Raw genomic sequence first — 12,159 nt, 5'->3', positions numbered from 1 at the left:
GCTGAGCTCTCCTCCTTTATCCCAGGAGAGGAGACATGCACTGATTCTCTCTATTCACTTAAAGGGAAGGGAGAGCAGCTGGAAATCATGTGGACAGCTCAATATTGTGGCAGAAAACTAAAGAGAGGGAGACTTTCTTTTCTGAGGAAAAAGGGACTGTGAAGGCAGCTGTTTTATTCTTATCAGAGATCCAGCCCCCATCTAGGGCCCCTGCAAATCTCCCCCACCCCTCAGGTGAAAAGAGAATAGGAATCTGTGCAGGCAGTAAAAGAGGAAAGACTGAAGAAGAAAATCAGAGATAGGTTCCTGGAAACACACAAAAAAAAGGCTAAAATACCAGAAGGTCAAGGAAGAGAAACTTAAAGTAAATAGTGGAAAGGCACATAAGGACAGAATGAAAATAAATAAATAAAAATGTAGAAAGAGGCCAAAACACCTTGAACCAAGTATACTCTGAAAAAAAGGAAACAAAATTCCCCCATGAATATGAGAATCCTGCAGCTTTTCCAGAACAGGAAGAAATTCCAAAATGGGTCAGTAGAAAAAAGCAAATTTCTTTTTTTACAAGATATTAAAAAGGAAATTTGATTGGAAATCACAATTCTGAATGCAGAATTTTAAAACAACAGGGCAGAAAAAATTGAAAACATGATGAATTGAAATTCAAGGAGAGAAAATAAAATTTGGCACACAAAAATACCAATAAAGTGGAAGAAAATGTTGACAGAAGGACATCATTAAAAAACAAACTTGAATTCTGTTAAGCCAAAGCAACTCACTTGGAAGACTTGATGTACTGAATTAACCTCAGGATCATAGGTATTCTAGAAGAGCATAAAAGAACTTATATACACTATAGAAAATAATGCAAATAAACTGTTCAGAACTTTTAAATAGAAGCAAGAAAGCAATGATTTTTTGGATCCACAGATCCAATAGAAGAAAACCTCTGTGCTTGAAATACTTAAAATATGTAGTGTTTTTTAATGATCTTAACATAAGATTTACAGATAATCAGGAGAACTTTAAATGTGAAAGATCCCAAATTTGATTAATTCAGTATTACTCTGTAGTTGTGAGAAATCAGAGGAAGGAATGGAATATGATTGCCTAAAAAAGAAAAACAACTCCTGCTGCAACCCATAAGTTATCCTGAAAAATTGAGCCTAATCATCTATTTAACATTATGGACTAATTTTAAAAATTCTTTTGAGATATTTCTGTAAAAAATAAACCCAAAAATAACAGAATATTCAAATTGCATATATGGTGATCAAGTAATTAAGTTCATTCTATCATATTTGCAACCTTTAAAAAAAAAGACCAAAAATGAGGTGTAAAAGGACAATGACAGTGTTGATCAGCAGATAAAAAGGAGCCTATGGGACTAAAGAATCAGGAGAATGGAAGAAAAAAGGTAAAACTCCATAGACTAAATTCTACACGTTTTATACCTTTTGTGGGAGACAAAAGTAGAAAATTGCATATTTGAAGAAGGGGGGCATTGAAGTTACATTCCCCACCCCCACCCTCCAAGGGAAAAAATGAATATTTTAATCTTTCTACTGGTATAAGATGGTTCAGGATAATTGGATAAAAGCAATAAAGAGATGAGTTGGAATGGGGGGAAAGATGAATGTTCCACTAAAGTGTACCAGTGGGAAAGAGGCCAAAAAATGTAACCACCACTAACTATTCCCCTTCATTGCAAGAGTATAAAACTTGGGATGCAGAATATCATACATAGATATAGATATACACATTACCAATATATTGATTAGTTTATTAAACTGATTTTTTTCTTCTCTTTAAATCTTTATTACAAAGGATGGCTCAATGGAGATGAATGTATGTGGAAATAAATATAAAAAATCAGTAAAATAAAATTTAAATAAGAAAAAAATGGACATTTCTTTGGGACTAAGTCTTTTTTCATGAAACAGAAAGTCATTTTAAAGGCAAATATGTATTCATCTGTGAATCTTACTCTTTTAAGGAAATAAATATTGAGAAGAAAATTTGTTTTGCTACAAAGTGAAACTAGTTATGGGTGTGGGTGTATTTAATTCATTTAAAATGTGTGCATTGGAAACAACTGTGCAAGTAAATGGATTGTTTCTTTTCATAATATTTTATCAGTATAGTTAAAGCAACAGATTAATTGTTAGAACTTTTTAATTAAGTTCTTCAGTTGGTTTACCGCCTGACCTTAAAAAAGATGCCATTATAATTTATAGGAATTGATTTTATAGAAAATACTGTTTATAAATAATTTAGAGAGAAAATCTTATCCTCTACAATTTTGCTTCCAGTGGATGCAAATAGTTTTTGTTGTCATTGTTCTTTACATACATCTAATCTCTTCTGCCCACCTTGCATTTCTCTTCTACCTCTTCTTTCCCTTCTAGTCAGATAGCATTTATTAAGCAGCTTCTTTACTAGATGGCTAGAATGCCTGTGCTAGAGTCAGGAAGACCTCCTTACAGATCTGACTTCAGACATTTGCTAGCTGTGTAACCCCAGGGAAGTCATTTCACCCTATTTGCCTCATTTCCTCATCTGTAAAATGAACTGAAGAATGAAATGCAACCCACTACAAAATTTTTGCCAGAAAAATCCTAAAATGTCCCCAATAGCAACATAAGTAAGTGCTTTGCTAAGCACTGGAGATAAAAAGGGACCAAAATGAAATAAAGCCCTTTACTTAAGATGCTCATCATCTAATGGAGGAGACATTCAAACTAAGATATGTACAGAATAAATTGGGGATTGACTTAGAAAAAGCACTAGATTAAGGAGGGGTGAGAAAGACTTCTTGTAGAAGGCTGGACTGCAGCTGAAACTTAAAGGAAGCCAGGAGGCAAGAATAAGGAGGGAGAGCATCCCAGTTAGTATAGGGTAGTATCTTGTGCAAGAAATAGTAAGGAGGCCAAGGTCACTGGATTATAGAGTATATGGAGGGCAATAAAGTGTAAGAAGACTGAAGTTAAGAATAAGTCAGGTTATGAAAGGCTTTTAAAGCCAAACAGAGGATTTTATATTTAATCCTAGAGGTAACATGGAGCCACTGAAGTTTATGGAATGGGTAGAGGGAGGTGTTATAGTCAGTCCTATGCTTTAGAAAGATTAATTTGACAGCTGTGTGGAAGATAGATTGGAGTAGAGAGGGATAATAACCAACATGCTTTTAAATAGTCCAGGCATGATGTAATGAGGCCTGTACCAGAGTAATTAAAGTATCAGAGGAGAGAAGAGAGTTATGTGCAAGAGATGCTTGGAGGTAGAAATTGATGAGGAGCTGAGAATTGATTTCAGATGGGGGGGGGCTATCAACCTAATTTTCTGGGAAGATAGTAGTATCATCAATAGTAATAGTAAATGAAACACAGCAGAGAATAAAGAGTAGAGGGTTCAGTACAAAACCTTGGGATTCCCCACAGTTATTGGACATGTTCTAGATGAAGTTTCAGCAGAGTATTCAGAGTTGGAATAGTCAGTTAAGAGAAGAGAGAACTAAGAGAAAGCAGTGTTAATAAAAATTTAGAGAGAAGAGAATATCAAAGAAATGAAGGTGATATACAGTGACAGATCTGCAGAGAAGTCAAAAAGGATGAGGATTAAGTATCTACTATGTGCTTAAGTACTTTACAGATATCTCACTTAACTTTCACAACAATCCTGAAATGTAGGTGTTAGATGATCCCCATTTTACAATTGAGAATATTGAATTAGCCAGACTTGGTGTGACTTGCCCAGGGTAACAAGTGTCTGAAGCTAGATTGGTAAGCAGGTATTCCTGACTCTGGGCCCAGTATTCTTATCAGCTATGCTACCAGCTTCTCTAAGATGACTGGAAAAGTGAGGGGACTTGGAACTATGCCATGAAACAATTGAAAGGAAAAGAAGATACAGTGTATCATGATAGCTATCTTCACATATTTGCAGGTCTGTTAAGTAGGAGAAGGATTAATTAATCTTTACTTGACTCTAAAGGGTAGAATTGGGAACAATGAATAGAAGTTGTAGAGAAGTAGATTTTAGGTCCTTATGTGGTTTTTAAAAAAAAAAACTTTAGAGGTGACTAGGTGGCACAGTGGGTAGAGCACTAGCCCTGGAGTCAGGAGGACCTGAGTTCAAATGTGGCCTCAGACACTTAATAATTACCTAGTTGTGTGGCCTTGGGCAAGCCACTTAACCCCATTGCCTTGCAAAAAAAATAATTAATTAAAAAAACTTTAACAAATTCAAAGCTTATATTAAGGTGGATTGGTCTTTGAAAGGTATTGAGTTTCCCATCATTAGAGATTTTCATATAGATATTAATCATTGGCATAGGGAAGAGTGCTATAGATGGAAATCCTAGATGACTTCTGAGGTCCTTCTCTACTTTTATATTCCAAGACCCTCATTCCATCTTATATCTAGCACTCCCCATATTCCTTTGATATACTAATGTTTGTCATTCTAAATTAAGCTTGAGATTGAATCTGAATTAATAACCAGGAAACTGGAAAAGTTTGTAAGCCAAACCAAGGTAGTGGTTGAGAGATTATTAGACATATTTGAAAGTTCTGACTAAGAAGAGGGCTTATGGGTTAGTCTTGATGTGTACCTTTCAGAACAGCTTAAGAGATATTGGTATCAAATCTAGATATTTAAGATTGAGTCTAATTAGGAAGCTACAAAGCTATACTTTTTATCTGTGTAGCATGTTTTAGTTCTGCAACAGAAAAAACACTGTCTAGAGTCAGATACCTAGCTTCAAATCCCAGCTCTGGTGCTTGTTAATTTGTGGCATTAGATAAGTTACTCACAGTTTGGACTGAGGTTCCTTATAGTTCTAGATTTATGGTTTTGTGAACTAAACTAAAAAGGATTTTCCCAACAATACCATAAAGATCTTCTGGTCCATCTGGAAGAGGTCCAATGTTATTACTGCTACTGAAGGACTACTTCCTTTTCCTCTAGCCCTCCCTTCCCAGGATTTCCAGAATGAGAAGAGAGGGAATACAGCAGATCTTTTCTGCTTTATTATTCAGGATCTTGACTTAGTCTCTACTTCGCACTCTGCAAGACTTTGAGGATATGAAGAGTATCCCCTCACAGAAAGATTATGTATCTATTCTTTTTTTTTAATGTGAATAGAATATACAATTAGAAAAATGACATGTATTCCTTTTGTTTGTTTTTTTGTTTTTGCAAGTTGATGGCATTAAGTGGCTTGCCCAAGGCCACACAGTTAGGTAATTATTAAGTGTCTGAGAGCAGATTTGAACTCAGGTCTTCCTGACTCCAGGGCCAGCGCTTTATCCACTGCACCACCTAGCTGCTCTGAAAAATGACATGTATTCTAAATTCAATTATCATTAACTATAATCCTGCTCTGGGCCTTCATTTAGTTAGACAGGTGCCAGATATGCTTATCTTTGTACAATAATTAGATGTGAAAAACATTTTTACTTTTTGGAGGATAGAAAATTAACTCTACCTTTTTTTTTAAGGCTGCTTTTTCTAAACCTAATTTCAACACATACCAATACTTTGGTACCATGTTGTTTTTATATAAATAATAACCTAATAATAAGAGAAGAAAAATGATATTCAAGCAGTGTTTTCAGAATAATAGAATGTTGGCAGTCTTTTCCTATGATTTGAAATAGATATATTTGATAGACTGCCAAATTACTATTGCTCAAAGTAGTTTCATGTTTTCTAGAAGATTTTTTTCCCCATAACCTCCTGTCTAGTTTTAGAGTTTTTTTGTATGTATGTGATTTGAGTGCTAATTAGAATCTCTTCCAGTCAAGAGAAGTAAGATTCAGACAGTCACATTTATTCCTTGTTAGCAGTTCTAATAAAAAATCTTGGTGGGGAAGATTGAAATTTTTGCCTACTATGTAATTTGTTGGTTACCTTAATTATATTCTATCCATGGTCTTTATAACCGATACTGGCTCATATTATTTTTTAAAAAGGTTAAAAATGGAAGATTTGCATTATATGTGGTTTATTACCTTTTTTCTCCTTTTGGAGGTCATGAAACGAGTACGCACAGAACAGATTCAGATGGCAGTGTCCTGCTACCTCAAACGACGCCAATATGTAGATTCAGAAGGCCCCTTAAAACAAGGATTGCGGCTGTCTCAGACTCCTGAAGAGATGGCAGCTAATCTCACAGGTAATGAATAGTCTAATAGTCCAGTCTCCACACTTTCCCATCTTTGTCCTCTTTAGTTCCATTTCTCCTGCTTGTAAAAGCACATGTGGAACTGTGATATTATAGTTCAAATGAGGTGGTTCCCCTGCCCTTAATGATGAAAACAGTTTGTTAAAGCAATTTCTGTAGATATTTTCTGTTGGTCATTATTCTACTTCTACAATTAAATGCCCTTGGGATAACTTTGCTTAATTGAATCTCTTGCCTAGCTTTCTTTAAATTGATGATTATCCTCACTACTTTGTCCACCATATATAAAATAATTTGTTATATTAAACTCCTTAGGAAAAATGATTTTTTTTTTACTCCTCAATATTTAACATACAGTGCCTCAAATGTAGCAGACACTTAATATTTATTGACTTAATTGTCTATCATCTTCCAAACTGCTGTTGCTTTTGACTACCATTGCTTGCCACTTAACAAGTAAGCTAAATATTTGCTGATTAAGGCATGAACTGATTGGGTCTTCTTGTGACATTAATTTTATATTGGTTAAATTTTGGTATAGTTATTATAATCAGTTTGAATATTATTTCAGTTGTCTATTTCCATTTTTATGCTATCAGTTAAATAGCTCAGAATTGAGTTGTTTCAATTTCATATCATATCTTTCATTATTCCTACAAAGTTTTGCTCTGATAATTTATTGTGGTTTGAAGGTGATCCTGAATTCTTTTTTTTTTCACAAGTATATATATATTTTTGGTTTTTGAATTTTACAATTTTTCCCTCAATCTCTTTTCCCCCTCTCCCCCTCCCCCCATAGAAGGCAGTTTGATAGTCTTTACATTGTTTCCATGCTATACATTGATCAGAATTGAATGTATTGAGAGATATCCTTAAGGAAAAAATAAAATATAAGAGGTAGCAAAATTATGTAAGAATATACCCCTTTTTTAAAAAATTAAAGATAATAGTCTTTGGTCTTTGTTTAAATTCCATAATTCTTTCTTTGGACGCAGATGGTATTATTCTACATCACAGATAGACTAAAATTGTCCCTGATACTGATCAAATGAGCAATCCCATTAATCCACTGATGAAAAAGTTCATGAAGATTGATTATCAACCCCATGTTGCTATTAGGGTGTACAGTGTTCTTCCAGTTCTTGTCATTTCACTTATCATCACTTCATGCAAATTCTTCCAGGCTTTTCCGAATTCCCATCCCTCCTGGTTTCTAGTAGAACAATAATGTTCTATAATGTGCATATACCACAGTTTGTTCAGCCATTTCCCCAGTTGATGGACATTTACTCAATTTCTAATTCTTTTTCCCTACAAACAAGGATGCTATGAATATATTTGTATAAGTGATGTTTTTACCCTTTTTCATGATCGGTATAGACCCAGTAATGGTATTGCTGAATCAAAGGGTATGCACATTTTTATTTCCCTTTGGGCGTAATTCCAAATTGCTCTCCAGAAAGGTTAAATTACTTCACAGCTCCACCAACAATGTATTAGTGTCCCAGATTTCCCAAGTCCCTTCCAACATTGATCATTGTCTTTTCTGTCATATTGAGTAATCTGAGAGGTGTGAGGTGGTACCTCAGAAATGCTTTAATTTGCATTTCTGTAATCAGTAATGATTTAGAGCAATTTTTCATATGACTGGATCACTTTGATTTCCTCAACTATAAATTGGCTCTGCATATCTTTTGACCATTTGTCAATTGGGGAATGGCTTGGTTTTTTTTGTAAATTTGACTCAGTTCTCTATATATTTTAGAAATGAGTCCTTTGTCAGAAATACTAGTTGTAAAAATTGTTTTCAAGGGGAGCAGCTAGGTGGCGCAGTGAATAGAGCACCGGCCTTGGAGTCAGGAGTACCTGGGTTCAAATCCGGCCTCAGACACTTAATAATTACCTAGCCTTGTGGCCTTGGGCAAGCCACTTAACCCCATTGCCTTGAAAAAAATCTAAAAAAAATTGTTTCCAATTTACTTCATTTCTTTTGATCTTGGTTACAGTGGATTTGTGCAAAAGCTTCTTAATTTAATGTAATCAGAATTATCAAGTTTGTTTCTAATGATGTTCTCCATCTCTTCCTTGGTCATAAACTGCTTCCCTTTCCATAGAACTGACAGGTAAACTATTACTTGATCTAGTTTACTTATAATATTGTCTTTTATGTCTAAATCCTGTGTCCATTTTGATCTTATCTCGGTATAGAGTGTGAGATGTTAGTCTAATCCAAGTTTCTGCCATACTAACTTCCAATTTTCCCAACAGTTTTTATCAGAAAGTTTTTAATCCAAGAAACTGAACTCTTTGGGTTTATCAAACAGCAGATTACTACAATTTCCTGCTATCTCTTTGTGATCCTGTATTCTTAAAGCATATATATCAATGAAACATAAGCTCTGCCTGGTTCTAGCCTTCCGTAAAGGCATCACATTTGACACCAACAATCTGAGTCTATTTTTTTGTTTTTAGATTTTTGCAAGGCAAATGGGGTTAAGTGGCTTGCCCAAGGCCACACGGCTAGGTAATTATTAAGTGTCTGAGGCCGGATTTGAACCCAGGTACTCCCGACTCCAGGGCCCGTGCCCTATTCACTGCGCCACCTAGCCGCCCCCTGAGTCCATTTTCTGAGGACCAGCTAAGTTTTTGCTTTTGCAGGAAAAAAAAAACTGGCAAAGGCTGCTAAAGTGTCATGCAAGTTTTAAAACTATGTATAAATTTATTTCATTGTTGTTATTCAGTCATTCAGTCATGTCCAACTCTTCATTACCCTTGTTGGGTTTTCTTGGCAAGGATACTAGAGTGGTTTGCCATTTCTTTCTACAGTGGATTAAGGCAAAGAGGTTAAGTAACTTGCCCAGGGTCACACCACTAATCAATATCTGAGGCCAGATTTGAATTCAGATCTTCTTGACCATAGGACAAACACCATCCACTAAACCATCTAGCTGCCTTAAAATTTTACTTTGATTAGTATACTAAATGTGAGATCCTTGAACCATGAACAAATGGACATATTACTGGAAGAACTGAAATGTATCAATCTTGACATTTTTTCTATAAATGAAAATAGAAGAAAGAAGCATTGTAGCTAAATGGAAGTACTGTCTCCAAGATACTCCTCAGAGAGGCAGAGTTGATGAAATTTTATTGTGCTAGAAAAGTCACAAGAAACTATTTCATAAAGTATTTAGTCATTATCATAATGCCGATAAGTATTTGCAAAAAACCATCATTAAAATAATTGCAGCTTCTGCACCAACATTAGTTGCTGAGGTTAAAGAGGTAGAACAGGTCTAAAAGGAACACAGATTCCCTTCTTCCCCTTCTCCCAAATTAGTCCATTTACATTCTTATCTGGTGATGACTTCTGTGTGAAGGTGGATAAGAATAAGGGTGATGAGAAATGCATGATTTAGGAAGAACAAATGAGAGAAAAACTTGTAGACAAGACAGAATCTTACACCTTTATATACCATGAGCACTTTTGAGGGAGGGAAAAATATTAGCAGACAAAAGACATGTTAATGTCTGTACAGAAGACAAAACAACCATTTAAAGTGGAGATTGCCTGATGTAAATTCACCAATGACTTAGAAATAGAATGAATTTCCTACTTTTTAAGAGTTTTCACTTCCTATATACTCAACTGCTTAGATTCTGGGACTTGATTCCTCATGTGTTCTTTTGGTGAAACATTTTTACATTTCAAAGAATAATCATATTCTACAGGAAGTTTGGTTTAGCCAGGTAACTCCTTTTAGAATTTGGAAATATGTAAACAAAAAATTTATTGGTATTCAGGTGACAATCTAATTTTTATTGTAATCTTTTAGAAAGGGATAGATTCACTTCAAATGGGCAGATACAGTAGGAAGCCATTGCTCTTATTGACATAGTTTTGTTTTTGTTTAAAGTATTGTCTTAAAGTATGGCATGATTAAAAACATTTTCAAATATTTGAAATACTGATAGCAGGTGAATTGACAAAACTTAGATATGTTATTATTCTTGGAAGAGAGCAATTATCTTTTTAAAGATAATGTTATGGGGCAGCTAGGTGCCACAATGGATAGAGCACTGGTCCTGTAGTCAGGAGGACCCAAGTTCAAATCCGACTCAGACACTTAATTACCTAGCTGTGTGACTTAACCCCATTGCCTTGAAAAACTAAAAAATAATAATAATATCATAGTATTTTATTTACACATTTGTTTTGTTTATTATAGAATAGGAGAGAGCCTGTTAGGAATGAATCTTTAACAGAAAGTAAAAGTGGAATGTGGTTTTACAAGTTCCTGCAGGTGTTAGAAAACTTGTCTTAAATTGACCTTTCTGATTGTGTTCTGAATGGGCTTGTGGTTAATTTTTTAACAATACCAAATGGTTAGATGGTTAATAATTGTAAATCTTTGTTTATTTCTGATGGATGTTTGTCTTCTTCCCTAGTCCAATCAGAGTCTGGTTGTGCCAACATAGTGTCTGCAGCCCCCTGCCAGGCTGAGCCTCAGCAATATGAAGTACAGTTTGGACGATTACGGAATTTTCTCACTGGTGAGTCTTTTGTCTGGAGTCACTTCCTTTTATGCAGATTTCAACCATGTTTTTGATACTTGAAAATAAATCCATCAACTTGACAAAAAGATTTGAGATAATAAAGAACAAAGAACTGGAAAGTCTAGTGGTTTGTACTCTTGTCCTAGTTTTACCACTATCTAGCTTTTGGTGGCTTGTTTTCTAGTCCTAACTTCACTATTATTTAGCTTTATAACCTTGTATTAGTCATTTGACTTCCTAAACTCTTTATTTTCCCAGTTATAAAATGAGGATAGGCAAGGTGAAGGTACCTGGACAAAGATCCTTCCAAAACTCTATGGTTCTCATCTTAAATTTAATTGAAAAGAAATTATATGGGAAACCATTGATCCTACTTATTAATCAATCTGTTATTTTCTGGGTGCTTGATATGTGTAGTTGATTGTATTAAATGTAATACAGTGTATAAAGTAAGATTCCTATCCTCTAAAAGCTTACCATTTCATTAGAGATAATGTTCAGAAAAAACTTGGGAGACAAGATGAGAATATTTCATTTCTGGCCTCTGTTTATTTTATTTCTTGTTTGAATATTTTCAGTCTAAAGTAGTGTATTTAAATTGGAAGTAAATGTAAAAGACCACAAGTTATGAAACCACATTACTGTAATTTCAATTTTTAATTCACTTTGACCTCAAAATAGAAAAGGTTATTGGTAACTTACAGATAATATAGTACAATGGAAGGATGCTGGATTTATAGCCAAGGGATATTACGAGATCCAGAATGAGTCATATACTATATATGTGGCATATTATTGAAAAAGCAGGATGCCGGAATTCATTAGTAGAAATGTGACAGGTCCAGATTCTGAGCTAATTCTCTATTATAGTTACTATAATAAAAATCATTTATAGAATACCATCCTTCTTTAGTGTCATAATGTTAGCATTGGAAGATGTTTTAGTAATAATCATTTAACATCTTTATCTTACTGATGAAGACTCAGACACCACCACCCCCACCACCACCACCCCGGAAGGTCAAGAGACTTGACGAAGGTCCTGTCCAAATCATTTCTTGAACCCAGCATCCCTTGAATCCTAATCCTTAATCTGTATACCATTAAAATATTTATCTATATAAATAGTAGGTGCTTAGGAATAATAATGAACTGCTTTCTCAGCTGAGAACAGAAAAGGATGGAATTGATTTATATTTAAGAATTTGCCTAGCTGCAGAGGCAGCTAGGTAATGCAATAAATAGAGCACTTGCCCTCTAGTCAAGAGGACCCTAAGTTCAGATCTAGCCTCAGACACTAAATAATTACCTGTGTGACATTGGGCAAGTCACGTAACCCCACTGCCTTACATAAAAAAAAAAGAATTTACCTAGCCGTATACTTTAGTTTATTAAGATAATTATACTCTCTTTTC

At 34.7% G+C, this 12,159-nt stretch overlaps 1 protein-coding gene across 1 annotated transcript in view; it reads left to right on the top strand.

The window, feature by feature from the left end:
* TAF5L (TATA-box binding protein associated factor 5 like) overlaps positions 1-12,159 on the top strand; it is a 33,877-nt gene that overhangs the window by 7,424 nt on the left and 14,294 nt on the right. The window contains exons 2-3 of the mRNA XM_074223032.1: positions 6,034-6,178; positions 10,637-10,741. Of these exons, the coding sequence (XP_074079133.1) occupies positions 6,037-6,178; positions 10,637-10,741 (247 nt within the window). The 5' untranslated portion in view covers positions 6,034-6,036. The remainder of the gene's footprint in view (positions 1-6,033; positions 6,179-10,636; positions 10,742-12,159) is intronic.

This window comes from Macrotis lagotis, chromosome 2 (assembly GCF_037893015.1).
Source record: "Macrotis lagotis isolate mMagLag1 chromosome 2, bilby.v1.9.chrom.fasta, whole genome shotgun sequence".
In the NCBI taxonomy this organism is placed as follows: domain Eukaryota; kingdom Metazoa; phylum Chordata; class Mammalia; order Peramelemorphia; family Peramelidae; genus Macrotis; species Macrotis lagotis.
Note: the sequence above shows the minus strand (reverse complement) of the source record. Positions and strands in the feature narration are given on the sequence as shown.